The sequence below is a fragment of the Rhinolophus sinicus genome, linkage group LG03 (genome assembly GCF_036562045.2).
Source record: "Rhinolophus sinicus isolate RSC01 linkage group LG03, ASM3656204v1, whole genome shotgun sequence".
Lineage (NCBI taxonomy): Eukaryota > Metazoa > Chordata > Mammalia > Chiroptera > Rhinolophidae > Rhinolophus > Rhinolophus sinicus.
In genome coordinates this window covers 110,011,641-110,037,447 of record NC_133753.1, presented here as the reverse complement: position 1 = coordinate 110,037,447, position 25,807 = coordinate 110,011,641, and the positions used below count along the sequence as shown (strand labels likewise).

At 37.6% G+C, this 25,807-nt stretch overlaps 1 protein-coding gene across 2 annotated transcripts in view; it reads left to right on the top strand.

Moving 5' to 3' along the window:
- Positions 1–25,807, top strand: part of LOC141570661 (cytochrome P450 3A12-like) — a 37,899-nt gene that overhangs the window by 5,853 nt on the left and 6,239 nt on the right. The window contains exons 3-11 of one of the 2 annotated variants that reach the window (XM_074328514.1): positions 28–80; positions 1,964–2,063; positions 7,406–7,519; positions 8,260–8,348; positions 9,853–10,001; positions 15,523–15,650; positions 16,721–16,787; positions 21,557–21,717; positions 24,874–25,100. In XM_074328514.1, coding sequence (XP_074184615.1) covers positions 28–80; positions 1,964–2,063; positions 7,406–7,519; positions 8,260–8,348; positions 9,853–10,001; positions 15,523–15,650; positions 16,721–16,787; positions 21,557–21,717; positions 24,874–25,100 — 1,088 coding nt within the window. Of the gene's footprint in view, positions 1–27; positions 81–1,963; positions 2,064–7,405; positions 7,520–8,259; positions 8,349–9,852; positions 10,002–15,522; positions 15,651–16,720; positions 16,797–21,556; positions 21,718–24,873; positions 25,101–25,807 lie in introns of both variants that reach the window. The other variant, XM_074328513.1, reaches the window with a different exon arrangement.

Sequence of the window (25,807 nt, the reverse complement as noted above, 5' to 3'; positions counted from 1 at the left end):
ATTATCTAATTTTGTTTCTCCTTGCAGGGTTTTTTGGAGTTTGACCAGAAGTGTTTTAATACGTATGGAAATATATGGGGGTGAGTATACTGGAAACTTCTATTGCATAGCCTTGCTGATATAATGAGACCCCACCCCCACCCCATGGTGTTGAAGACAGTCTCAGCCTATAGTGTTATTGTACAGCTTTGGAGGCTTGTTCTACTAGGGATCCGCTATGTCACCAGGTGTCCAGGGCTACATTCTGAATCAGCTGGACAGGTGCAGGTTATCACTAGTCGCCAGATTTGGTGGCTTGGGGACTCCTGACGTCTCTCTCTGTCCAGTGTTTAATCATTCTCCCCTTCTTTATTTTTCCTTCCTTAGGTCACCTTTTATTGGATAAAATGCATTATTTCATTCCTAATATGCTCATAAATGCATGGCATTTCTCCCTTCCCACATGATTCACTGTTAATCAAGAGCCAAATGTTCTTGTTTAAAATTGGATTTGTTATGTCATTTTGAAAAATGGCTGTGGGTATAGGTACACAGAATGGGAAACCATTTGTACTCAGCTTTTTTCACTTTCTCCACAAGTATGAAGTTTGGGTTTTTAAAAGAATTTTAAGCCAAGACTTTTCAATAGAAGTTTAGATTATACAAGTATTGCTTTATCTACCCTATTCTCTAACTTTGAAGAGATGTAGCACATTTTCAAACCACCCTTTTCCTGGTGGGCTGATGGACTTGAGGATTGTATAGAGTGGCCTTGGCCAGTTCCAGCAGCTGTTCCCCTTCGGAGCTGCTAGAGGTGTGGTGAGAGCAGAGGGAAAGGTAGAAGGTGGTGCTTGCATGCTAGAAGCAAGTAGGAGAAGGCTTTATCTCTCTGTACTGGCCATCTTCTAAGTGGCATCTCATTAAATTATGTCACTGTTTCAACACTAAATGTACTCGACACCCACTCAAACCTTCTGAGTTTTAGAACATTTTTCAGAAATGGGCAGCATTAAATGCAGTGGGTCTCATCCATTTTTATTTGCAAACACAAAACCTTTTGAAATCATCTGTAAAGTCAAAGAGAGAATAGGTAAGTCTTGTGGAAAATCTTCCATTTGTTCTACCTAATGCATCTGATTTATAGTAAAAAAATAAAATTCCAGAGGACAGTGTAATTATAGTAATCCATGAGATCAGGCCAAATTGGGATGTATCACATAGAAAGAATCCCCTTTGTGTGATACGTGTGTCAAAAGTGGGCTTGCTGTGCTATTAACAGATGTCACCTACACAGAGACCAAGTCCCACAGGGGACCCATATACAAAATAAAAATAAGCAGTGAAAAGAAAGAATTTTTTAATGAATTATACATGCTCCCCTGTATTTTTTAATATTCTTTCCTTAAACATTTTTCTAACCTTGATTCTACCCAGAACTTCTCTTTAATAGTTAAAATAATATTTCCTTTAAGAAATTGTAAACTACTGAACAAACTTTATAAAATAGGGCAAAGAAACCATTCATGTTCCTATTATATATTTTTGGGCATTCCCAGTCTTTTTCATTTGCTGACACATTTTTACATACTTGTGATCTATATGTCTACAATTTTCATCTAATATGAAGTCATATGCATTTTTCATGTTTTTTGATATATCTTTAAAAGTGTATATTTTAATGACTGAGTGGGTGGACTCTTATTTGTCTTTTGTTCTCAGATAATTTACTTGCCTTCACCTATTTACTAACCTAACTTTATGTTTGATAATAAGGTATTTTAACATATAAAAATGATGGAGAATGGTATAGAAAATACCCATGTACACACCATCTGGACTTAACAAATGCTCTAATGTTGTTTCTAACCATGTCCTCTAGGAATATGGATTACGTAACATCAAAGGAAAGTCTGGACTTCCAGGAGTGGCTGTGTCTGCAGATATTGGTTTGTTAAATTTAATCAACTCTGTTTTCCCAACACAGGTTCTATGATGGTCGACAGCCTATATTGGCTATCACAGATCCAGACATGATCAAAACAGTACTGGTGAAAGAATGTTATTCTGTGTTCACAAACCGGCGGGTAGGCATGCATTCTTTTTTAATTTAATATTTCATTCATTTTTAATTTTGAAATAATAATAGATTAACAGGAAGTTGCCAAAAAAAACATCCAGGAAGGTACCATATCATCTACCTTGCACTCTGTTTTCCCCAAAGGTAATATCTTGTATGACTATAGTACAATACTAAAGTAGGGAACTTACATTGGTACTATCCACAGAGCTTAATCAGATTTCATCAATTTTATGTGCACTCAGTTGTGTGTGTGTGTCACTATAAAAATTTATGATCTATGTAGATTTGTGTAACCACCACCACAATGAAGATGCAGAACTATTCCATTGCCATAAGGCTCTCTCTTACTATTCTTTCATAGTCACAGTGTGTAACTTATTTTTTCCTTTTATTAGGGTTTTCAGCAGAGCAAACATTTTTGACACCAATTTATCAATGTTTTTATGGGTTGTGTCTTTAGTGCCAAGTCAAAAACTGTTCACCTAGCCCTGGGTCCTGAAGATTTTCTCCTATTTTTCTAAATGTTATATAGTTTTATGTTTTACATTTAAGCCTGTGATCCACTTTGTGTTAATATTTGTATAACATGTGAAGTTTAGGTCAAGGTTCTTTTTTTCTGCGTATGACTTTCTAATTGCTGCAGCACCATTTGTGAAAAGGCTAGCCTTCTTCCTTGAATGGCTTTTGCACCATTGTCAAAAATCACGGGACCTATTTGTGTGGATTTATTTCTCATTCTTTGTTCTGTCCATTGATCTATGTATCTACCCTCCACCAGTACCACACAATCTTGATTACTGTAGCTATATAGAAAGTCTCAGCATGGAGAATAATCCACCATTTTTTTCTGAATTGTTTTAGCTATTCTATATCCTTTGCCTTTCCATACAAAGTTAAAATGAGCTGATATATGTTTATAAAAAGATTGCTGAGATTTAGGTAAGACACAATTAGTCATATGGATCAGTTTGGAGAAAATATCTATATCATTACTAGATCAGTTGTTTCAATCCACGAACATAGTATGTCCCTCCATTTATTTAGGTTTTCTTTGATTCCTTTCACCAAGTTTTCAGCATAAAAATCCTATACATATTTTGTTAAATTTACACCTATAGTATTTCATTTTCTTTGGAGTGATTGTAAATCGTATTGTATTTTCACATATTCATTATTATACAGAAATGTGGTTGATTTTTATGTGTTAATCTTGTGTCCTGCAACCTTGCTGAACTCATTTATTAATTCTAGAGGTTTTCTTTTTATATTCCTTGAGATTTTCTACATTGACAGTTATGTCACTGAAAATGGGGACACTTCTATTTTTTTCCCTTCCAATCTGTATCCCTTTAATTTCTTCTTCATTTTTTCCTTTTATCTTTTTCTTTTTTTGGTCTTCTTACTACACTAGCTAGGATTTCCAGTATGATGTTGTCTAAGAGTAGTGTCTGTGGAGATTTTGCCTTGTTCCTGATCTTAGGGGAAAGCATTCAGTCTTTCTCTGTTTTAAAAATTTTATACACTTATTTTTGACAAATAAAAATATAGGTATATAAGTGTATAATGTGACAATTTTTTATATATGTACATACATTATAAAGTGATTCCCACAAATGAATTAACATATCTATCACCTCTCATAGTTACCTTTGTTTTTTCATTTGTAGTAAGAACACTCAAGATTTACTGTCTTAGCAAATTTCAAATATACAATACGGTATTATTAATTATACTCACCATGCTGTACATTAGATCTCCAGAACTTATTCATCTTATAATAAAATTTTCTGGTACAATGAGTTTAACTATTTTTTTTGGACTCCACGTATAAGTAAGATTATATGATATTTGTTTTTCTCTGTCTGACTCAATTGACTTAGTATATTGTTCTCCAGGTTCATTCATATTGTTGTAAATGGCAGGATTTCCTTCTTTTGTAAGGCTGAATAAAATTCCAGTGTGTATATATGTACACATATATACATATGCTACATTTTCTTTATCATTCATACGTCCACTTACATAGAAAACTAGTATTCATAGGTACAACTTACTATTGCCATTTTGTTAATCCAGATATGTCATAGATCCTTTGTCCCATCTTCCTCTCTTCTTCCTGTCTTTCTTTGGGGTTTGATTTTTTATAGTAGTATGCTTTGATTCCTTCTTCTTCCTCTTCTCTATTTCTACCATAGGTTTTTGCTTTGTGGTAACCATGAGACTTATGATCAAGAACAACACAGGGATACCCCCTCTCACCACTGTTATTCAACATAGTATTGGAAGTTCTAGCCAAAGCAATCAGGCAAGAGAAAGAAATAAAAGGCATCTAAATTGGGAATGAAGAGTCAAATTGTCACTTTTTGCAGATGACGTGATTCTTTATATATAGAACCCTAAAGATTCCACCAAAAAAACTATTAGAAAGAAATAAACAAGTACAGTGAAGTTGCAGGATGCAAAATCAATGTACAAAAATCCATTGCATTCCTATATACTAACAATGAAAGTTCAGAAAAAGAAATGAAAAAAAAAACGTTTTGCAATTGAAACAAAAAGAATAAAATACCTAGGAGTAAACTTAACAAAGGATGTGAAGGACCTATACACTGAAAACTATAAGACATTATTAAAAGAAATTGAAGAAGACACAAAGAAAACAAAGATATTCCATCTTCATGGATTGGAAGAATCAACATAGTTAAAATGGGCACTGACTCTTCTTCTACTTGATTGGGTCAGCTCTTATACCTCTCTGTTGCATGCTTTTAGTTCAGTCATTGTATTCTCCAGCTTCAAAATTATTTTGTTCTTTTTTATGTTTTATATCTCTTTGTTGAACTCTTGTTTTGTAATTTTTTCCCCGATTTTGTTAAATTTTTCAAAAATTAAATTTATCGAGCTAAAGTTGGTTAATTTTAGTACACAGAAACCATACCATTGCAAGACTGTAGGGATCATGACGAATCAGGGAACATGATACCAAGTGATCTTGTTATATTTTTAAATCTGTGTTTCTTTAGCTCTCTGAACTTCTTTAGAACAAATATTTTGAATACCTTGTCAGGGCAATTTGTGATCTCCTTTTCTGCGATGTCTGTTACTAGAAGTTTATTGTGTTCCTTTGGTAGTGCCATGTCTCCCTGATTCTTTGTGATTACTGTAGTCTTGCAATGGTGTCTGTGCATTTGAAGAAGCAGTCACCTCTTGCAGACTTGATCAACTAACTTCAGTAAGGAAAGACCTTTACATTTGGGTTGGAGCACACTGGAGTGTGCTGTGGCCCTTGGTCTAGTGGTACAGGGTGCCAGTGTGGGTGTGTGTGGTGGCTCCAGGTCTGGATGGCAATGTTGATCAGGTAGTTAGGTTCACCACATCGCCAACTGCATGATCCTTGGCAGCAAGAGCTGTGGAGGGTCCATGAGGGCTGTAAAGGCTGTTGGTGTATTCAACATCTCAGCAAGTCCAGTGGTGAGGGACTGGGGTAGGCAGAAACGGTGGCCAAAGTTGATGGTATGCAAATTGTGGGAATTAACTGCAGGCAAACATGTCCAGTGGTAAGTGCAGGGGCCAATGGCAAGGGTTGGGGCCAACTGTGGGCACACAGGAAGCTTAGAGTGCACAGGCTGTCAGTGTGCACTCATGTGGCTACAGTGGCTACCTACTGGCACACGCACAGCAATCAGGGCTGGTGAATGGATTTTAGGCTGAAAGTATACAGATGTGTTGCTGCAGGGGTTAGGTGTGGGTGTATGTGTCAGTATAGTCCACTGACAGGAGTCAGGGCTGGCTCCAGGCACCTGAGCAGCTGCAGGAGCCTGGGCTGGTGCTATGTACATGGCCAGCCACAGAGGCCATGGCTGGCTGTTGGCATGGATCCTGAGGCTAAGGGTGTTAGTAGTGGCATTCATTTGGGCAGGTCTGGTGGGGGTGGAGTGTGGTGGAGCAGGAGTCAGGCCCCTGGAGTCTGCAAATGTGAAAACCTGTGGGCTAACAACAGCAAAATCTACAGGGGGTTCAGGGCGGCTATGCTGGTTGTTGGCTTCCTCAGCAGCAACGGCTGTTGGGGTCTTCTGTAGAGCAATACACAGACAATTATGGTCACTCCTGCCTCGTGTCTGATACTGGTAGTTACTGCTCTTCTTTGTTCTGAGCTCTCTCAACTTCTCATCTACACCATAGAGTGGGGGCAGTGAAACCAAAGCAGGTCATTTGTGCAGTGCATTGAAAGGCTGGGGAAAATTGTCACTCACCCGGTTCTTTTCTCAGCAAGGGAAAGTAGGTCAGGCTGGGGAGTTCCCTCTTGGCACTGAGCTGTGCTTGCCTGGGGGATGAGATGATGCAGGCAAAATTAAACTATTCTCCTTATCCATTTTAATATAGTTAATCTCAGGATTTTTGCTTCACTCTGTTTCTGATCTTCTTAAGTGAACTCCTAAGCTCTCCCAGATCTATATTTGTTTCTGAATGGCTGTCTAATTGTTGTTCTCTGTGGGGGTGCTGGAGGCTGGAGTCTCCTACTCCGATCTTGGTGATGTCATTCAAGGTTCTTATCATTAAATGTGATGTTAGTTGTAGGTTGTTTTGTAGATGCTCTTCATCAAGTTGAGAAAGTTTTCCTCTTTTCCTAGTTGGTGAGTTTTATCATTGAATATGTATTGGAGATACTCACTTTAAAACAAAATATTGTGTTGGAAAATGGAAGAAAGTCTCAAGCGAGTTGACTTGATAAGCCAGTCCCAATCTGAGAAATAGAATTACCTACTGTTTTTCTCCTTCTATCCCTGGTGGGAAAATGTAAAGGAAAAGGATCTCCATGTAATTGTATCATTTTTTCAGAATAGCCAATAGATTCCTTATCTGTAAATTTTAACTCTATTTTACAAAAAGTTACCATATTAACACATCACTTTTTCAAGTTGCTCATGCTGTAGACATAAATAAAGCTAGAACTGGTCTGAAGCAACACAGAGTTTACCTAGGCTATGTGGCTATCTCTCAACAATCCCTTTCTACTCTACTGAGCCCTGCAGGATATACTAGAACTTACACCTTTGTATTCCCCTGGAAGAGCAGTTTCCCTACCACATGGGTCATTTGCATTGAAAAAGACATTGGAATACAAATGCCTAATACCATATCAAGTAGCTGGATGTCTCCTCCACCCTCACAGGAAGCTAGACATTTGGGATAAGTATTTATTGAGTCTCTAGCATTGGGTCTGCTACTAAGTAGACTGTCACTAAATATTTGTTGAATAATTGATGCCCATTTAACAAATATTCTACAACTGTTGAGACCTTCAAAACTTATGTAGAACAAAATGTTTTTTGCTTTCAACTCTAGTCTGTTGGCCCAGTTGGATTTATGAGAAGTGCCATCTCTATGTCTGAGGATGAAGATTGGAAGAGAATACGAACATTGCTGTCACCAACGTTCACCAGTGGAAAGCTCAAGGAGGTAAGAAAATAGAGGACTTTTAATTAGAAAGTTAAAGAATGCAGCTGGGAATAGACTCAGAGATATAGAAAAAAAAAGTGTTGGTTATTAGATGGGAAAGGGGAGGGGATGGGGGAGGAAGTGAGGGATTAGAAAGAGAAAATTAGTAGACACAATATCGTCATGGGGATATGAAATACAGAATGGATAATATAATCAACAATGTTGTAAAGATTATATAAGGTGTCAGATGGGCACTGGACTGATCAAGGGGATGACTTCATGGACTGTAGATGCCTGACTAATGCCTTGTACAACTGAAGCTGAAGTAGAATGATATTGTATGTCAACTATAAGAATATATGTGTATATGTGGTCATGGGAGGTGGAGTACAGCATAAGGAAGATAGTCAATGCTATTGTAATAGCTATATAAGATGTCAGAAGGGTGGTAGATTGGGGAAGGGGGGTTATCACTTTGTGAGGGGTATAAATGTCTAACTATTATGTTGCTTTGTACACCTGAAACTAATTAAAAATAAAGTAAAATAAAAAGAATGCATCTGGGGACAGGTAGAAAATAACGTAGTTTCCTTCCAATGAGTAGTAGCATGCTGAATTTGAGCTTCCAAAAATAGTCTTTTATCTTTAGGTCCTAGAAGTGACATTAGAAAGTGTCACTGTTCCATGGTCTTGAAAGCCAGGTCCTTCTAGGACTTGAGTATTCGCATTTAACTTTGAGTGTTGTACTTTTTGTCTAGATGTTCCCCATCATTGGCCAGTATGCAGATGTGTTGGTGAGAAACCTGAGAAAGGATGCAGAGAAAGGCAAGCCCACCACCTTAAAAGAGTAAGTATGAGTGCAGCTGCTGGGATTCTGAGCTCTGCCCCAAGACCCTCTAGCTTCTTGCCATCAAGTCGAAATTCCCACTGTTGAGTAACTCTAGTGACCAAACAGAAGTAGGTGTGTGGTGTTAGAATACCAATGGGGTACGCAAGAAGACGTGGCTCATCCAAAAAGGCAGGGAAGCCAGGAGAGAAAATTTCTATGTACACTAGCCAAGATTAATATATCTGCTTAAGTGTCACCTTGGATACTCTGGAAGACAAAAGTACATAGTTTAGAAAGAAGAAACTTGACCATTACTGAGTTTTGAGTGTAGAGTGTATGGAATAGTGGCAGGGAAAATACTTCGTACACGCTGGCAGGTGGTGGGGAGGGTAGGAAAGTTACAATGTGGAACTTATAACAACTTAAAGACCACTTCCTGATTTTCTGAGTATACTAGCAAAATACTCCATATTAAATCTTATCACCACTTCTCCTTTCTTCAGTTTCAAAAGAGAGAACGTTCTGTATAGACTATGATGGGTAGAGTGGCCATATCATTTGTTGTCTAAACTAAGACACTTTTTAGTTATGCAGGAATAATAGGTGTAAACTGGGGCTGATCTGGGATAAGTGATAACTGATCATATGTCCATTACCTATGGGATTTCCCCAAATCAATTTTAGAATGATTTATTTTATATATATATATATATATATATATATATATATATATATACACATATATATATATATATGTATATATATATACATATATATATACACATATATATACACATATATATATACACATATATATATACACATATATATGTACATATATATATATAATAAATCATGCTCTAACCAATTGAGCCAACCGGCTGCCCAAACTAGGAGCATTCTTAATTCTTACATTTATACAGAAATGAGTCTGCCTTCAGGGGAACCTCAGCTCACTGGAGTTGAGAGCGGGTCTTTCAGGAGCCTTAGCGGGGTGTAGAAAAGGAAGGATGACATTCCTGGCAACTCAGACCAGGGTGCTGTTGCTCTGTAATGTGCTGAAGAGGAATCAGCTCAGCATAGACTCTGTGGTGACACAAGACCCAGATCAATGTCGCCTTTTTTGACTCCACGAGGAAGAGTTACTTTTTCTACCCTTTGTCCCCCTCAAACACAGAGCAGCTACTATTGCTCGCACTCAAAACACACTACTGTCATTTGATTATGGTCTCCATCCTCCTGTGACTGATCTCCTTGAGCTCACAAGGGGTGTAACTTGTCGTAGTGACCCCATCACCCCCAGCACAGGGCCAGCTACATCAGTGCCACACGATAAACACCTCATGTGTGAGTGTGGCAAGAGCATAGACTCTTCAGATGGTCCAGCCGATGGTTTTGACAGCATGTGGCTCTTTACCTGTCTGCCTGAGCATATGCTCTTACATGCTCTTCTTGCTGCAGCTGTTGGATAAGGAAAGCAAAGAGGTGCTGATGTTAACTTCCCATGTCTGTCTTTATGCAGCATCTTTGGCGCCTACAGCATGGATGTGATCACCAGCACATCATTTGGAGTGAACATCGATTCCCTCAACAACCCACAAGATCCCTTTGTGCAAAACATCAAATTGCTGTTAAAATTTAATTTCTTGGATCCATTCATTCTCTTAATAAGTACGTGGACTACTATATTTATTTTTCTTTCTCCCTCAGTCCCTCCCTTCTCACCCACTTTCCCCCACCTCTCGTCCTTCTACCATCCTCCTTTTCTCCCTTCCTTTCTTCATCTCTCTCTTTCATTCTTTAAAAGTTTTATTGAGATATATGAGGTGTGATCACAAAATATGGTGACTGTTTAAATAAAAAAAATTTATTACAATAAAAGGACATATTGCCGTTAATCTCCTTCAAAATACTCCCCCTCTTTTCGAACACACTTATTAATTCTTGCCACTTTTTCAAGCAGTTCTGGAAGTCCTCTTTTGTGAGTGTCTTTCGTTGCTCTGTTGTGGCTGCCTCGATGTCCTGAATCGTTTTGACTTTAAGGAAGAGCCAGAAGTCACATTGTCCCAGATCCAGTGAACAAGTTGGATGAGGACACACCATAATGTTTTCATGTGACAGAAATTTCCATACCAGAAGGTATGTGTGACACGGAGCCTTTCTGTTGTGATCACAAAATGCAGTGAATGCTGCTGCCAAGAGCCATCCAACAGAAAGGCAGGGATCTTCAATATGGGAAGTGGCGCATCCAACCTTAGTAACAGTGTGTGACAAGTTTAAACTTATTCAGTGCAGTCAGTTGGATGTTAGCTGTGGTTGAGAAAAGGTGTGTGTGGTATTTATTTATTTATTTGTTATTAGTTTCAGGTGTACAAAGCAATGTAATAATTAGACATTTACACCCCTCACAAAGTGATAATCCCCTGCAATCGCCTACTCCTCTAACATCGTATATAGCTGTTGTAATACCATTGACTATATTCCTTATGCTGTACTTTACATCCTGTGACTATAGATATAATATATTTAATATTTATTAATCTTTAATATTATATTATATTTAATATTGAATTATAGTTGACTTTCAATATTATTCTACTTTAGCTTCAGGTGTGTAGTGCAGTGGTCAGCCATCTATACGGTCTATGAAATGATCCCCCTGATAAGTCCAGTACCCATCTGGCATCCTACATAGTCTTTACAACATTATTGATTATATTCCCCATACTGTATTTTATATCCCTGTGACTATATTGTGACTACTACTTTGAGAGAAGGTTGATTTAAAGTGTGCTCTAAATCATCCTCTATCATAACAATGCTCCATGTCACACATCACTTCTGGTATATGGCAATTTCTGTCAAATGAAAACATTATGTTGTGTCCTCATCTGCCTTATTCACTGGATCTAGCACCATGTGACTTCTGGCTCTTCCTCAAAGTCAAAATGATTCAGGACATCAGGGCAGCCATGACAGCTCAACTGGAGATTCACAAAAGAGGACTTCCAGAACTGCTTCAGAAAGTGGCAAGAACAATGGGATAAGTGTTTTCAAAGCAAGGGGGAGTAGTTTTAGGGGGATTAATATCAATGTGTCTTTTTTTATTTAAACATTCACATATTGTTTGATCACACCTCGTAATTCACATAGTACATAATTCATTCACTTAAAATGTACAGTTTAATCACTTTTACAACCTAGTGTCCATTGACAGATAAATGGATAAAGAAAATATGAACAGGAAGAGGACTTCTTGCTTCCAGTAGCGGGGGTTGAGGGGGTGGGGGTGAGGTTACTCAGACTAACCTTTTCATTGTAAAAAACCTGAATAAAATATTTTTAATATACACACACACAATGGGATACTCTTCAGTTGTAAAGAGGAAAGACATTTTTTCACTTGTGACAGCAATGCTCGACCTTGAGAGCATTATGATAAGTGAAATAAGTCAGACAGAGAAAAACAAATACTGTATGATCTCACTTATATATGGAACCTAAAAAAATACCAAAACTTGGGACAACGAGAAATGCTTTGTGATTTTCAAGGTGGGGGATTAAATGAAGGTGGTCAAAACATACAAATTTTAGTTGTAGGATAAATAACAGTGTAGATTCTAAAAGTTCTTATTACACGCGAGAAAAATATTTTTGTAGCTACGAGGTGATTGATGTTAACTAAACTTACTGTGGCAATTATTTTGCAATATATGAATGTCAACTCATTATGCTGTATACCTTAAACTTATACACAATGTATTTCAATTATAACTCAATAAAACTGAAAAAATGTGTTTTGGTACATTCAAAGATACATGCAACCATCATGATATCAATTGTTAGAACAATTTTGTCTACTTAGAAACCCTGTAAGTTTTAACTTTCACCTCCCACTCCCCTTAGCCCTAAGAAACAACCAATCTACTTTATGTCTTTATAGATTTGCCTGTGCTAGACACTTCAAATAGATGGAATCACATAATATGTGGTCTTTGTGGCTTGCTTCTTTCATTTAGCAGAATGTTTTCAAGGCTCATTCATGCTATACTTCATTTCTTATTATGGCCAAATAATATTCTACTTTATGGACACTGCATTTTGTTTATCCATTCACCAGTTGATGGACATTTAGGTTGTTTCTACCTTTTGCCTATTGTAAATAGAGCTGCTATGAACACTCATGTACAAGTGTTTGTTTGAATACCTGTTTCAATTCTTTTTAAAAAAATTAATTTTATTGGGGTGACAATGGTTAGTAAAGTTACACAGGTTTCAAGTGTATAATTCTGTAATGCATCATCTATACATCACATTGTGTGTTCACCACCCAGAGTCAGTTCTTGTATCACCATATATTTGACCCCGTTTACCCTCATCTACCATTCCTCTCCCCCCTTAACCTCTGGTAACCTCTAAACTATTGTCTATGTCTATAAGTTTTTGTTTCTTTATTTGTTTGTCTTGTTCCTTTGTTGCTTTCAGTTTTATATCCCACATATCAGTGAAAGCACATTGTTCTTGACTTTTTCTGTCTGATTTATTTTGCTTAGCGTAATAATCTCAAGATCCACCCATGTTATTGCAAATGGCACTATTTGATCTTTTCTTATGGCGGAGTATTCCATTGTGTGTGTATAACATATCTTCCTTATCCAATCATCTATCAAAGGGCACTTTGGTTGTTTCCATGTCTTGGCCACCATAAATAAGACTGCAATGAACATCGAAGCACATGTATCTTTACAGATAAATGTTTTCAGATTTTTTTGGGTATATACCCAAGAGAGGGATTGCTGGGTCATATGGTAATTCTAGTCGTAATATTTTGAGGAACCTCCACACTCCTCCCATAACGGCTGCACCAGTCTGCATTCCCACCAACAGTGTATGAGGGTTCCTTTCAAAATGTCCTTCAATAGATGAATGGATAAAGAAGTTGTGGTATATATACACAATGGAATACTATTCGGCGGTAAGAAAAGATGATATAGGAAAATTTGTGACAACATGGATGGATCTTGAGCGTATAATGCTAAGCGAAATAAGTCAGACAGAAAAAGCAGAGAACCATGTGATTTCACTGATATGTGGTATATAAACCAAAAACAACAAAAGAACAAAACAAACAAATGAGAAACAGAAACTCATAGACACAGACAATAGTTTAGTGGTTACCAGAGGGGTGGGAGATGACGGTAAGGGGGATCAAATATATGGTGATGGAAGGAGAACTGACTCTGGGTGGTGAACACACAATGGGATTTATAGATGATGTAATACAGAATTATACACCTGAAATCTATGTGATTTTACTAACAATTGTCACCCCAATAAATTTGAAAGATAAATTTAAAAAAATTATCAGTTTTGTTTATCTTTTCAAGAACCAGCTCTTGGTTTCATTGATCATTTGTATTATTATTTTAGACTCTATTTCATTTATTTCTGGTCTGATCTTTATTATTTCCTTTTGTCTTCTCACTTGGGATTTGTTAGCTATTCTTTTTCTAGTTCCTTTAAGTGCAATGTTAGATTGTGTTGTTTTTGTTTTTTTATATTTTTAAAATTAGTTTCAGGTGCACAAAGCAATGTAATAATTAGACATTTATCATTTATATCCCTCGCACAGTGACAACCCCCTCCCCCATCCACTACCCCTCTGACATCGCTCACAGCCATTACATTTCCACTGTCTCTATTCCTAATGCTGTACTCCGCTTCTTGTAACTATATATATACATATATATAAAATTGTAGTTGACATTCATTATTGTTCAGCTTCAGAAGGTTAGGTTGTTTATGTGAGAATTTTTTTGTTTGTTTCTTGAGGTAAGCCTGTATTGCTATGAATTTCCCTTAGGACTGCTTTCACTGTGTCCCATAGATTTTGGGTCATTGTGTTTTCATTTGCATCTCTCTCAAGGTATCTTTTGATTTCTTCCTTGATCTCGTTGTTGACCCATTCATTATTTAGTACCATGTTATTTAGTCTCCATGTGTTTGTGTGTTTTTCAGTTTTTTTCTTGTAATTGATTTCTAGTTTCATACCACTGTGATCAGAGAATATGCTTGATATGACTTCAGTCTTCTTAAATTTATTGAGACTTGTTTTGTGGACTGTCATGTAGTCTACCTTGGATAATGTTCCATGTGCCCTTGAAAAGAATGTATATTCTGCTGCTTTGTGGTGAGATGCTCTAAAAATATCAATTAAATCCATCTGATATAGTGTGTTATTTAAAGCCACTGTTTCCGTGTTGATTTTCTGTCTGGAGGATCTGTCTATTGGTGTCAGTGTGTTGTTAAAGTCCCCTACTATGATTGTGTTACTCTTGATCTCCGTCCTTATGTCTGTCAATATTTGTTTTATATATTTAGGTGCTCCTATGTTGGGTGCATAGATGTTTACTAAGGTTATGTCCTCTTGTTGGACTGATTCCTTTATTATTATGTAATGTCCTTCTTTGTCTCTTATTACAGTCTTCGTTTTAAAATCTATTTTGTCCGATGTAAGTATTGGTACTCCATCTTTTTTCTCATTTCCATTTGCATGAAATATCTTTTTCCATCCCTTTACTTTCAGTCTGGGTATGTCTTTCGATCGGAGGTGTGTCTCTTGTAGATAGCATATGCCTGGATCTTTTTTTCTAATCCACCCAGCTACCCTATGTCTTTTGATTGGAGCATTTAATTCATTTACATTTAAAGTGATTATTGCTAGGTATGTAGTTACTGCCATTTTATTATTCATATTTTTGATCTTCGTTAATTTGTTTGTTTATTTTCTTTTTTCTTCTGCTTAAAGAAGTCTTTTTAACATCTCCTGTAATACTGACTTGGTATTAGTGGTAATGAATTCCTTTAGCTTTTTTTTTTTTTTTTTTTTTTTAATCTGGAAAGCTCTTTATCTCTCCTTCAATTTTAAATGATAAACTTGCTGGGCAGAGTAGTCTTGGTTGTAGAGTTTTGTGTTTCATTACTTTGAATATTTCCTTCCACTTCCTTCTGGCCTGCAAAGTTTCTGTTGAGAAATCAGCTGATAGTCTTATGGGAGCTCCCTTGTGAGTAACTAGTTGTCTTTCTCTTATGGAGAAGGCCGGTGTCTTTTACTCTTCTGATAGGTAGACAAAATTATAATTGCTCCAGGTACATTTTGTATTTTCACTGTGGTTTCCTTTTTTTCCTACAGCATTCTTTCCATGGCTTACCCCAGTTTTTGAAGCATTAAATATCTCTCTGTTTCCAAAAAGCGTTACTGAGTTTTTCAAAAAATCTGTGAAACTGATGAAAGAAAATCGTCTCCAAGATAAACAAAAGGTAAAACCTGGTGATGGTTACATGAGGGTGTTCACTTTTGATAATTTATTGAGCTGTATACATATGATTTGTGCACTTCTCTTTTTTTTAAAGGCAGGTAGAGACTCTAGGGTTTAGCACAGGAGAATTATAACATTTCATAGGGAATGAAGAAAGTAGAGGTTTGGGAAGGAAATAAGAAAATGAATCAGAAAGATAATATTTATAATGTAATAATAGGCTCAACAATTAGTATGTCACTGCATGAATGTTATTGAGATAAAAAATACACTATTATACTACTGTTCAATAAATTGTCAAAAAAGAATTATTGTTTAAAAATGATTTCTCTGGTATTATAATTTCTCCAGATATTATGTAGGCAAAGAATCACATCAATTCTAAACCTCTTATTTTACACATTCTGCAATGGAAATTCCAATGAATTTCTACCTGATGGAACATAATTTATGTTAAATTTGAGCCTGCCAGAAACTGGAGAGGGCAATAGTCTTCTCTTGGCATTGGAACTTTGCCTTAATGGGCCTGGAGGCCAGCACAAGAATGTCTGCAGGTCAGGGGGACAGGGCTGGGTACCCGAGGATGTTACTGCAGGTTGTTCAGAGTTCTGGGAGGGTGGAGCATTTGAAGCTACTCATGGAAAAGATGCCGATCAACTCAGCAAGTGTCAGGGTTGTAATCTATGTGGCCATTCATTAAGGATAAAGGATGGAGAAAATAAAAAAGATTGAAGTCAGTGACTTTTTTCTGAGCAAGCACACATGATAAGAGAGAGAGGAGACAACTCTTTTACGAGGAAGCTATATTTAAAACCAGAGAATTTGAAGATCAAAGACAGTTAAGACCAAAAAGCAGTTGGACATGATTGCTGGATTTCCCTCAGGGAAGCATCCTGCTCTCCAAGATTTGTAGATGGATGTGTCATTCACTGATGACTCAGGCAGCACCAGTCAAACTTCTGGACTAAAACAGGCCATACTTTCAGGGAAGAGGTGAAGTACTGCAGTCCTGATTTATTTCTGACTTCACAAGTGACTTTCTGTCATTGAAATTTCTCCTTCTGCTTCCAGCACCGAGTGGATTTTCTTCAGCTGATGATTAACTCCCAGAATTCCGCAGAAATGGACAATCATAAAGGTAACCAAGGTGAGCTTCAGAGAGCTGGTGATGGGGAAGCTCAGAGGTAGAGGCTTGGTTCTGAAAATGTTCAGGAAGACTTTTAGGCAGATAAGAATTTCTGCCAAATTGAAGAAAGGCACATGGTCAGAGACAGAAGGTAGGCAGTTGCACTTTCTAGAAGTATGCAGACATGACTTTGTTCAAAGCTTAAATGACAGCCACAAATAAGTATTTTATGTCCTGAAATCAGTCAGTGGTCTGTACATCAGAACCTCTGGGGAGCTTATTTCCAATGTCCATTCTCCGGCCTCATCTGCCCCACTGAATCAGACTCTCTGCCTGGAAGTTTGCTTTAAGGCTCCATCACATCAGGAGGCACATTGCCCCAGTGTGGGTGACCTTAACTTGGAACACTTGGTTGAAATTGTGTTCACTAGCTTATCTACTGGAAACTTTTATTTTTCCTTTGTAACTAATAAGTAAGTTGTGTGGAAGCCTTTGAGACTAAGGAAATATTCTATTTTCTCTTCAAACTTTCCCCCACTAGTTTTATTATCCATGAACGGTTTTTGACTGAAATCATTATTACTGTGATGGTTGCAAAATGATGACTTCCTAATTCCATCATTTCTTCTACATTTACAGTTGTTGTTCTAGTGTAAGGGAGAGCTCTCCATTCTCCCTCATTTATTTATTTGTTTATTTATCTGTATCAGTATGATTTAATATATTACAAATTTACTCTTACATCAATCTTATTTTTGATGGTCATATTGTCTCAGCTTTGTCTACTGGAGCCCTTTCAAGTGGGCTCTGGGGTCATTTTTTTCTTTTTCTTGCTTTTTAATTTTTTTACTTTGTCAATAGACTTTATCTTTCAGGGAAGTTTTAGGTTCACAGCACAATTGAGTGTAATGGACAGAGATTGCCCTTCAAACTTTCCCCCTTTGCCATCTATACTCAGACTCCTCAACTATCAAAATTCTTTACAGGTGTGTATCATTTGTTTTAATCAATGAACATACACTGATGCATGATTATTACCCAAAGTCCATAGTTTCCACTAGTGTCCACTATTGGTGTACGTTCTATGGGTTTTGACAAATGTATAATGACATATATCCACCATTATAGTATACAGCGTGTCCTGTATCCTTTTCACCCATCATTTTGTGAGTACTTCCTTGTTTTCTGGTTGAGAAAATTCTAGTATTCTCTATATTTCCCCTGATCAACCCTGGAATCAGTCATTTCTCCAAGGAGCTATGGTTCATTTTAGTGAAAAATAGTATTTAGAAACCAAAATATGGGATTTGGAATGCTCATTGCTACTTGGATTTCTTTGCTTCTAGATCACCATAGGGGACAAGCTAAGAACATCAAATATATTTACATAGATATCATAAATATAAATATACCCATAATCAGACTAGTGGTGTAAAGATATCTCTCTTTCTCTCAAAAGAAAATCTTTTATTTACAGTTTATTTTCATAATATAAATAATCCCATCATGGTTAATTTCAAACTACCAATGGTTTGACAACTATCTCACAAAATTTCTGAATATTTAATAGTTGGTTCTAGAGAGCAGGGATGAGATGACTCTAATACACCAGCATAAATGTATCTATATCTATGTCTATACCTACATATTTCTTTCCTTTTTCCTTTTTTTATTAGTTTCAAGTGTACAGAACAATGTAATAGTTAGACATTTACATCCCTCACAAAGTGAGAACCACCTCCCCCAATCTACTACCTTTCTGACATCATATATATCCTCTCTTCCTTCCTTCCTTCCTTCCTGTGACCCTTTCTATATATATATATATATATTTAAGTGTCCATCTAACTCTTCTTTATGTCTTTACCTTTTATTTATCTATCTATCTATCTATCTATCTATCTATCTATCTATCTATCTATCTATGTATTTATCGACCTATCAATCATCAATCTGGTCCAAATTTCTGGAATGGAGGAAATATTCTATATCTACATTGTTCAATACCGTAACCACTAGACACTTGTGTCATTGAGCACTTGACATGTGACCAGTGTAACTGAAAACTGAATCTTATATTTATTAATTTTAATTAATTAAAATTTAAATTTAAACTGTCACATGTGGCTGGTGGCTACCATATTGGACAGCACAGCTCTAAACTTTGGATAACATGGGGTATATGCTAACTGGAGGTTAAAAACATTTATAGTTGAATTTACCCCCAACAGCATCATAGAAATCATCATTGGAAAATCAGAACTCTGTAGACATTTCTTACACTCATTTTGTATTGTTTTTACTCACAAATTACATGGTTAGAGTGGGTCCCATGTTTATTTCAGTGCTCTAAGTAGCTACAGGTCCTAATCCAGTCCCAGTCAAATCAATCAGAGCCTGACCATGCTTAGTTTCTCTCAGGAGAAAATTTAAAAAGAGGCCAATTTGATCATAAGAGCTGTTTGCTGAGTATACATTAGAGGAAAGAGAGAGTGCATATGCTGAGAAAGATGACATTCAGGCCATAATTGAATAAGCATTGATAATTCCACTCACTGGTACCTGTTTTATTATATTTCATGCTGGTCAATGCCCTTGTATTGACACATTCCTCTGCTATTTTTTAATATTAAAATGGAATGTTTATAGAATACAGAGGAAAATGAACTATGGATCCTGGTTGGCACACATATATTTCACTGTTCTATCAACTGACATGGCCTAGAAGCAACAACACCTCAGTATCAAGAGCACATCTAGCACCCAGTTCTTGTTTCCTTAATAACATTAAAGAATAAAGGAATCAGGGCTCCTTGAAAGAATGATTGACTCAGAGATTGGGACAGGAACAATATAAAATGAACCCAGAGCATCTTACAGAGCCATAAAGTGAGACATGCTTAAAAACAATATTAACCCCACAATGATGGGAGTGTACAGAAGGGACACAGAAGCCAACTGAAAGAGCTCCCAATGGCCAAAAAAGTATAAAATCAATATCCATGAGTTCATAGTGGTATAAATAAATTGAATAAATGGGGGAGAAAAGACCAATTTCTTTCTGAAAAATTCCAAGTAACTTATGTAGACATTCCACCTTTAAGGAGAGCACAACTCCCCTCTCCTAAGGGGTGGGCAGCACACAATGACTTCATTGCAAAGTGTGCAGTATTGGGTGGAGGGGAGGAACTTTACAGTGGAGAAACCTGGCAAATAAGACCTCAGCCAGGTGACCATGTCTAACATCAACAGTCATAAATCATGTTGTTATCATGTACTCTTGATATGTGATGGGAATAGCACTTGACCTCTGTGGTCTTCCTCTCAAAATTCCTTAAGCCCAGCCTAATCATGAGAAGAACTCAATCCTAACTGAGGGACTTTTTACAAAATACCTGACTCAAAAACTCAAGGTCATCAAAAACAAGGAAAATCTAAGAAGTTGTCACAACTAAGAGGAGCCTATGGAAACATGATGACTAAACGTAATATCCTCAGTGAGATATTTTGTGTGAATTCTCTTTTGCGTGAATTCCTAGGCACCGAGCCTCCTATTAGTGTCTCTTTGGGGCATGTAGATTTATTCCTCTGGGGTTTGTTTCCCTGATTAAAATTTGAGATGTGACCCAAATTTTCAGCACAAAAGTCTATTGACAATAATTTCTTTCAACCTAGTAGTTTCTTTCAATAAGTGGTTATTTATCTTGGTGTCACACAGGGCTAGCTGTCAGACATCTGAGGTCATGATGGAGGCAGGTTTCTCACTCAGGTGAAGGCATCTGAAAACTCCATACACAGACTGTCCACCTGCCACTAATTTCCTCTCTTCAGAAGAGCCAAGGATGCCCTACTTTCAAGTCATCCTGGCTCTGCATCTGACCAAAGTCTACAAGTGGCCCCTCTGCACGTGTCTGGAACTCTGCTGGGGTACGCCAACCCTGGCAGAACCACAGGGAAAAGACTCTGCTACTGTTTTAATGCTATCGATTATAATAGGATAGTGCACCACTCCTCTAGCTTTGTGTCTATCTCTGTAGTTTCCGTACACATCTGAGATCATCCATGTTGAAGACATGTGCCCAGGTATTCTAGTCCCTGATGCCTCTTAAAGGTGTAATCCATACTTCTCGACCTCAGTTGTGCTCACAAATCACCACATCTCTTGAAAATTCAGATTGTGATTCAATCGTTCTAGTGTGGGGTTTGAGATTCTGCATTTCTAATAACCTCCCGGATGCTGCTGATCCAGGGACAGTGCTTTGAGCAACAAGTATCTGTAGCCCAACTGTTCTCTTAAATTTCTGTAAAATGTTTAAATAAAAGATCCTTCAATTTTCCCCTACATGAGCTTTAGTACTGTAAACTCTCTCAAAGTTTTTCAAGTGTATTTTAGCCAGAATAATTTAAATGTTTCCAGAGGGAGAATGCTACCCCATATTACTTGTAGCTGTACTACTTTTGGGTTCTCCAAGAAACATATGGATCACACTGTGTGTGTTACATAAAAATACAATCTCTGAAATTACACATCTGTGTTAGTAGTGATAGTGGCATAACCAGTAACAGATGGCCAAGAATAGGAAAAGCTGGATTAAGACAATATTTGCCCTTTTCTGGCTCTGTCTGATGTACATCAGCATACAAACCACTCCCAGTTTGACTGAATTACTTTTCCAATTTTTCCACTAGGGCTTTGGGAGTTGAATTTAGATTTTTCATCATTGAAACTGTGATAATGTACATTGACCTGCTTATATAAAATGTCTTTCCTTTCCTTTTAGCTTTGTCTGATCTGGAGCTTGTGGCCCAATCTATTGTCTTTATTTTTGCTGGCTATGAGACCACTAGCACTGCTCTTTCCTTCCTGATGTATATTTTGGCCACTCACCCTGAAGTGCAGCAGAAACTGCAGGAGGAGATTGATACAACTTTCCCCAATAAGGTGAGTAGGTGATACCTGGAGAAGGAGGGAGAAAGTGAAGCCTTAGCAGGAATGCCTCCTAACCAGTTCCTAGAAGAATTTTTGCAAAGAGCGTACGAGATCTGACAATCAAGTTCGCAAACTTGTTGCAATGATGTTGCTAACCTTTTTTGATATCAGAGTGATTATTCATTATGAATTTGTACCAAGTGGACAAACGGTTAACCAAGCTTACTATTTGGAAGTACTAAAAGGCTGCGTGAAAAAAGTTAGACGACCTGAACTTTTCACCAACAATTCATGGCTCTTGCATCATGACAGTGCACCGGCTCACACGACGCTGTCTGTGAGGGAGTTTTTAGCCAGTAAACAAATAACAACATTGGAACACCCTCCCTACTCACCTGATCTGTCCCAATGACTTCTTTCTTTATCCAAAGATAAAGGAAATATTGAAAGAAAGACATTTTTATGACATTCAGGACATCAAGGGTAATATGATGACAGCTCTGATGGCCATTCCAGAAAGAATTCCAAAATCGCTTTGAAGGGTGGATTAGGTGCTAGCATCGGTGCATAGCTTCCCAAGGGTTGTATTTTGAAGGTGATAGTAGTGATATTCAGCAATGAGGCATGTAGCATTTTTTCTAGGATGAGTTCACAACCTTAATTGTCTGACCTCGTGAGCATCAACTCTTTCAGCTGGACTATTTAGGAAAAGTGTAAAGAAATAAAAGCAAATGGAAAAACATAGGTAATGTATGCTTTTCACAGATATATAAGATCTTTGAAAGAATTGCTTATCATGGCATATCAGTTATCTGTTACCACAATAATGTTAATTAAAATTTTTTTAAAAACCTCAGTGGCAATTTCTTGCCCAAGTGTATTGATAGATATCTCTGATGATATTGGTGGGACTTGCTTTATTCTGGCTATTGGCTGGTCTAGACTAAACTTGGCTAAGCTGGCTGGGCTGACTAACATACACACATGCTCCACGTGACTCCCATACTCCAGAAAGTTAGCCTGCGTGTGTTTTTCTAAGGTCATGGCAGAGGGCAGGAGCAAGAAACTCAATCATAGAGGTACCTTTCAGAATCTGCCTGCATCACATGTAGCCAACATTCCTTTTCAGACTGTGGTTTTGGACAAGTCCAAAAACCTTTCTAATTTATAGGTCCTTCAAATATAGGAAAAGATTTTAGGGCCTATTTAAATGACAGATTATCTGTCTTCTCTGGGAAAGCCTATCTTGGGATTCTTTTGATTGCCATACGATGGAAAGGTCACTAAGAGATAGAGACTACCTAAAGCATTGTGTTCTGCCCTTTTTATAGTAGTAATTGCAAAGAAATAACAACACTAAAGCTAACATTTGTTTCTTACTATATATGTGTATTCTAAATGCCTTCTATTTACAAATGAATTTAATCTTCAAATATTCTGTATTAGTCAGGATAGGCTAGGCTATATCTCAGTAACAGATTGGCCCTCAAATCTGAGTGGCTTTATATAGCAAAAGTTTACTTCTTACTCATATTTGCATGTCCAACGTGGCTTTTTAATGGAGGATGGGAGTGGGACTCTCTGCTCCATATTGTTACCCGAAATAGTTTCCCTGAAAATAAGACCGGGTCTTATATTACTTTTTGCTCCATTAGGCCTTATTTTCAGAAGATGTCTTTATTTTTTCATGTACAACAATCTATGTTTATTCAAATACAGTCATGTCATCTTCTTCTGGAACATCCTCATAGTATCCTAAATGCATCCGTCTGGCTGAGATGTTAACTTAAGCTTATTTTCAGGGTAGGTCTTATTTTTGGGGAAACACGGTAGGTAAAAGAGGTTCCACTTTATTGCAGCTGCACTGTCTGGAACACGATGCCTTCATGTGGCTGGGAAATGAAAAACTAGTGTGTTGCTCATTGGAGTTTCAAATGTTTTGGCCTCCAACTAACATATACCACTTCGGCTCACAGCCCGTTCACAAAGTTGGTTTCCCTAACTTCATGTGTCCTTGGAGATATGGGAAACTGCAAGGATATTGGGTGAGCAGTGAGTGTCTCTGCCACACAAGCCTATGAAGAGTCAGCTCTAACTATCTCCATGTAACATGTCAGAAAACTGAGCTATGGAGAGATGAAGTCGTTTTCATCCGCTAGTCACACAGCTAGAGGTTAAGACCAGTTTATGAACCAGGGTGTCTAACTCCTGAGTCCAACTCTTATCCTCTACAATATTGCCTCTTCAGTGTGACACCAAGTGATAACCACCTATTGCCCACAGAGTTTTCAGATCTCTGCTGAAACTGGAATGCTTTGTGGTGTGAAGAGACTGGCCTCTGGGGCTGGAGAGGCTTGTTTGAGGTCTCCACAGCTTGCAGTCAAGCCCTGAAGTGACAATTAGGAGATGTGGGGCTGGCCTGGTGGCTCAGGCGGTTGGAGCTCTGTGCTCCTAATGCTGAAGGTTGCCGGTTCGACTTCTTGAATCCAACCCAACTGGACCTGGAGCTGAGCTGTGCCCTCCACAACTACAATTGAAAGGACAACAACTTGACATGGAAAAATCCTGGAAATACACACTGTTCCCCAATAAAGTTCTGTTCTCCTTCCCCAATAAAATCTTAAAAAAAACAACAACAAAAAAACCAATCAGGAGATTGTTCCAGTGAGACAGCATGGGGCTGAGTGGGGTCCATCTCTTTATAACTTTCCCTAGAATGAAATTGTGGACCTTGGTAGCATCCAGCCAAACCCTCCTTTTGTCAAATAGGGAATTTCTTATTTTATACATCCTCTTTCCTTGTACACATGTGAAGCCTCTCTTTTAAAAGGAAACAGTGACTGGCACATTTCACCAAGAGTAAGGGCCATAGTTTATTAGTTACACTTGTTTACCCGTGAAGGAAAATCGCTACATGGTCATGTGTAATGATTTTGGGTCCTGTTTAGGGAATTGTCCAAACAGTCCCATAGTCATAACTACTCCACACACGTCAGTGAGCCATTGAGTAGGTCAAAGGACATAACAGATATTAAAATGCCTGTAAATCCTAAGTTTCTTCACCAAAATAAGTTATTATTTGGAGCTCCTAACAGTTCAGGAGTACTGCATAGAGTGACTTGAAAGTTGATCCCAAATCTCCATTTATCAAAATCTGTTTCTTCCCAGGCACCTCCCACATATGACGCCCTGATACAGATGGAATATCTTGACATGGTGTTGAATGAAACTCTCAGATTATTCCCAATTCTTGGAAGAATTGAGAGGGTCTGTAAAAAGGATGTAGAAATCAAGGGGGTGCTCATTCCCAAAGGGACAGTGGTGATGGTGCCAAACTTTGTTCTGCAACGAGACTCAACATTCTGGCCAGAGCCTGAGGAATTCCATCCTGAAAGGTACTGGGCTCCATGGAGAGAGAACCCACCCTGACGCAGGCTGGTTGGAGCATATTCTGATGTCTGTTAGTAAGATGACAATGTGTGCTTGTACAATAATTGATTTCTACTTCTTTTTATTTTAACAAGTTTGTTTACTTATTAAAAGCGTGATTATTGTTTGTGGTCAAAATTTTACAAACTCTAGGCTAGAAGAAACCTGTGTCTGTCCACAGTCCCACCACCCTAAGACAGGCCTCATTAAGAATGTGGTGTATATCATATTGACATTTTTCTGAGCATATATTTTTTAAGTTAAAATGGTCATATATTTTCTTTTATTTTGAACTGCTTACTTTATTTAACAGTAAAGTACAAACAACGTCCTATTATATATACAATCATATATAGGTATATATGAACCATCATATACCTATTTGTGTGTGTGATTATATGCATAGGCCATAATTTACTTAACCACCATCTGATTTTAGGAATATAGGTTTTTTTTCTTTAAGTTTTTCTGTGCTGGACTCTTTAGCTCTGAGTTTACCACAATTTTCCCACATTCTATTTTTTTACACGCTGGCCATTTTTCCTGTAGCGTTATTGTGAGAGTGCAGGCTGAGAACCTGACAGGTCCTCATCCCTGATGGTTTAAGCTGCCTCATTGAGGATGGAGGGGAACACAGGTCCCCCGGTACCTCTGTGGCTGCTGTCCTGTGGCA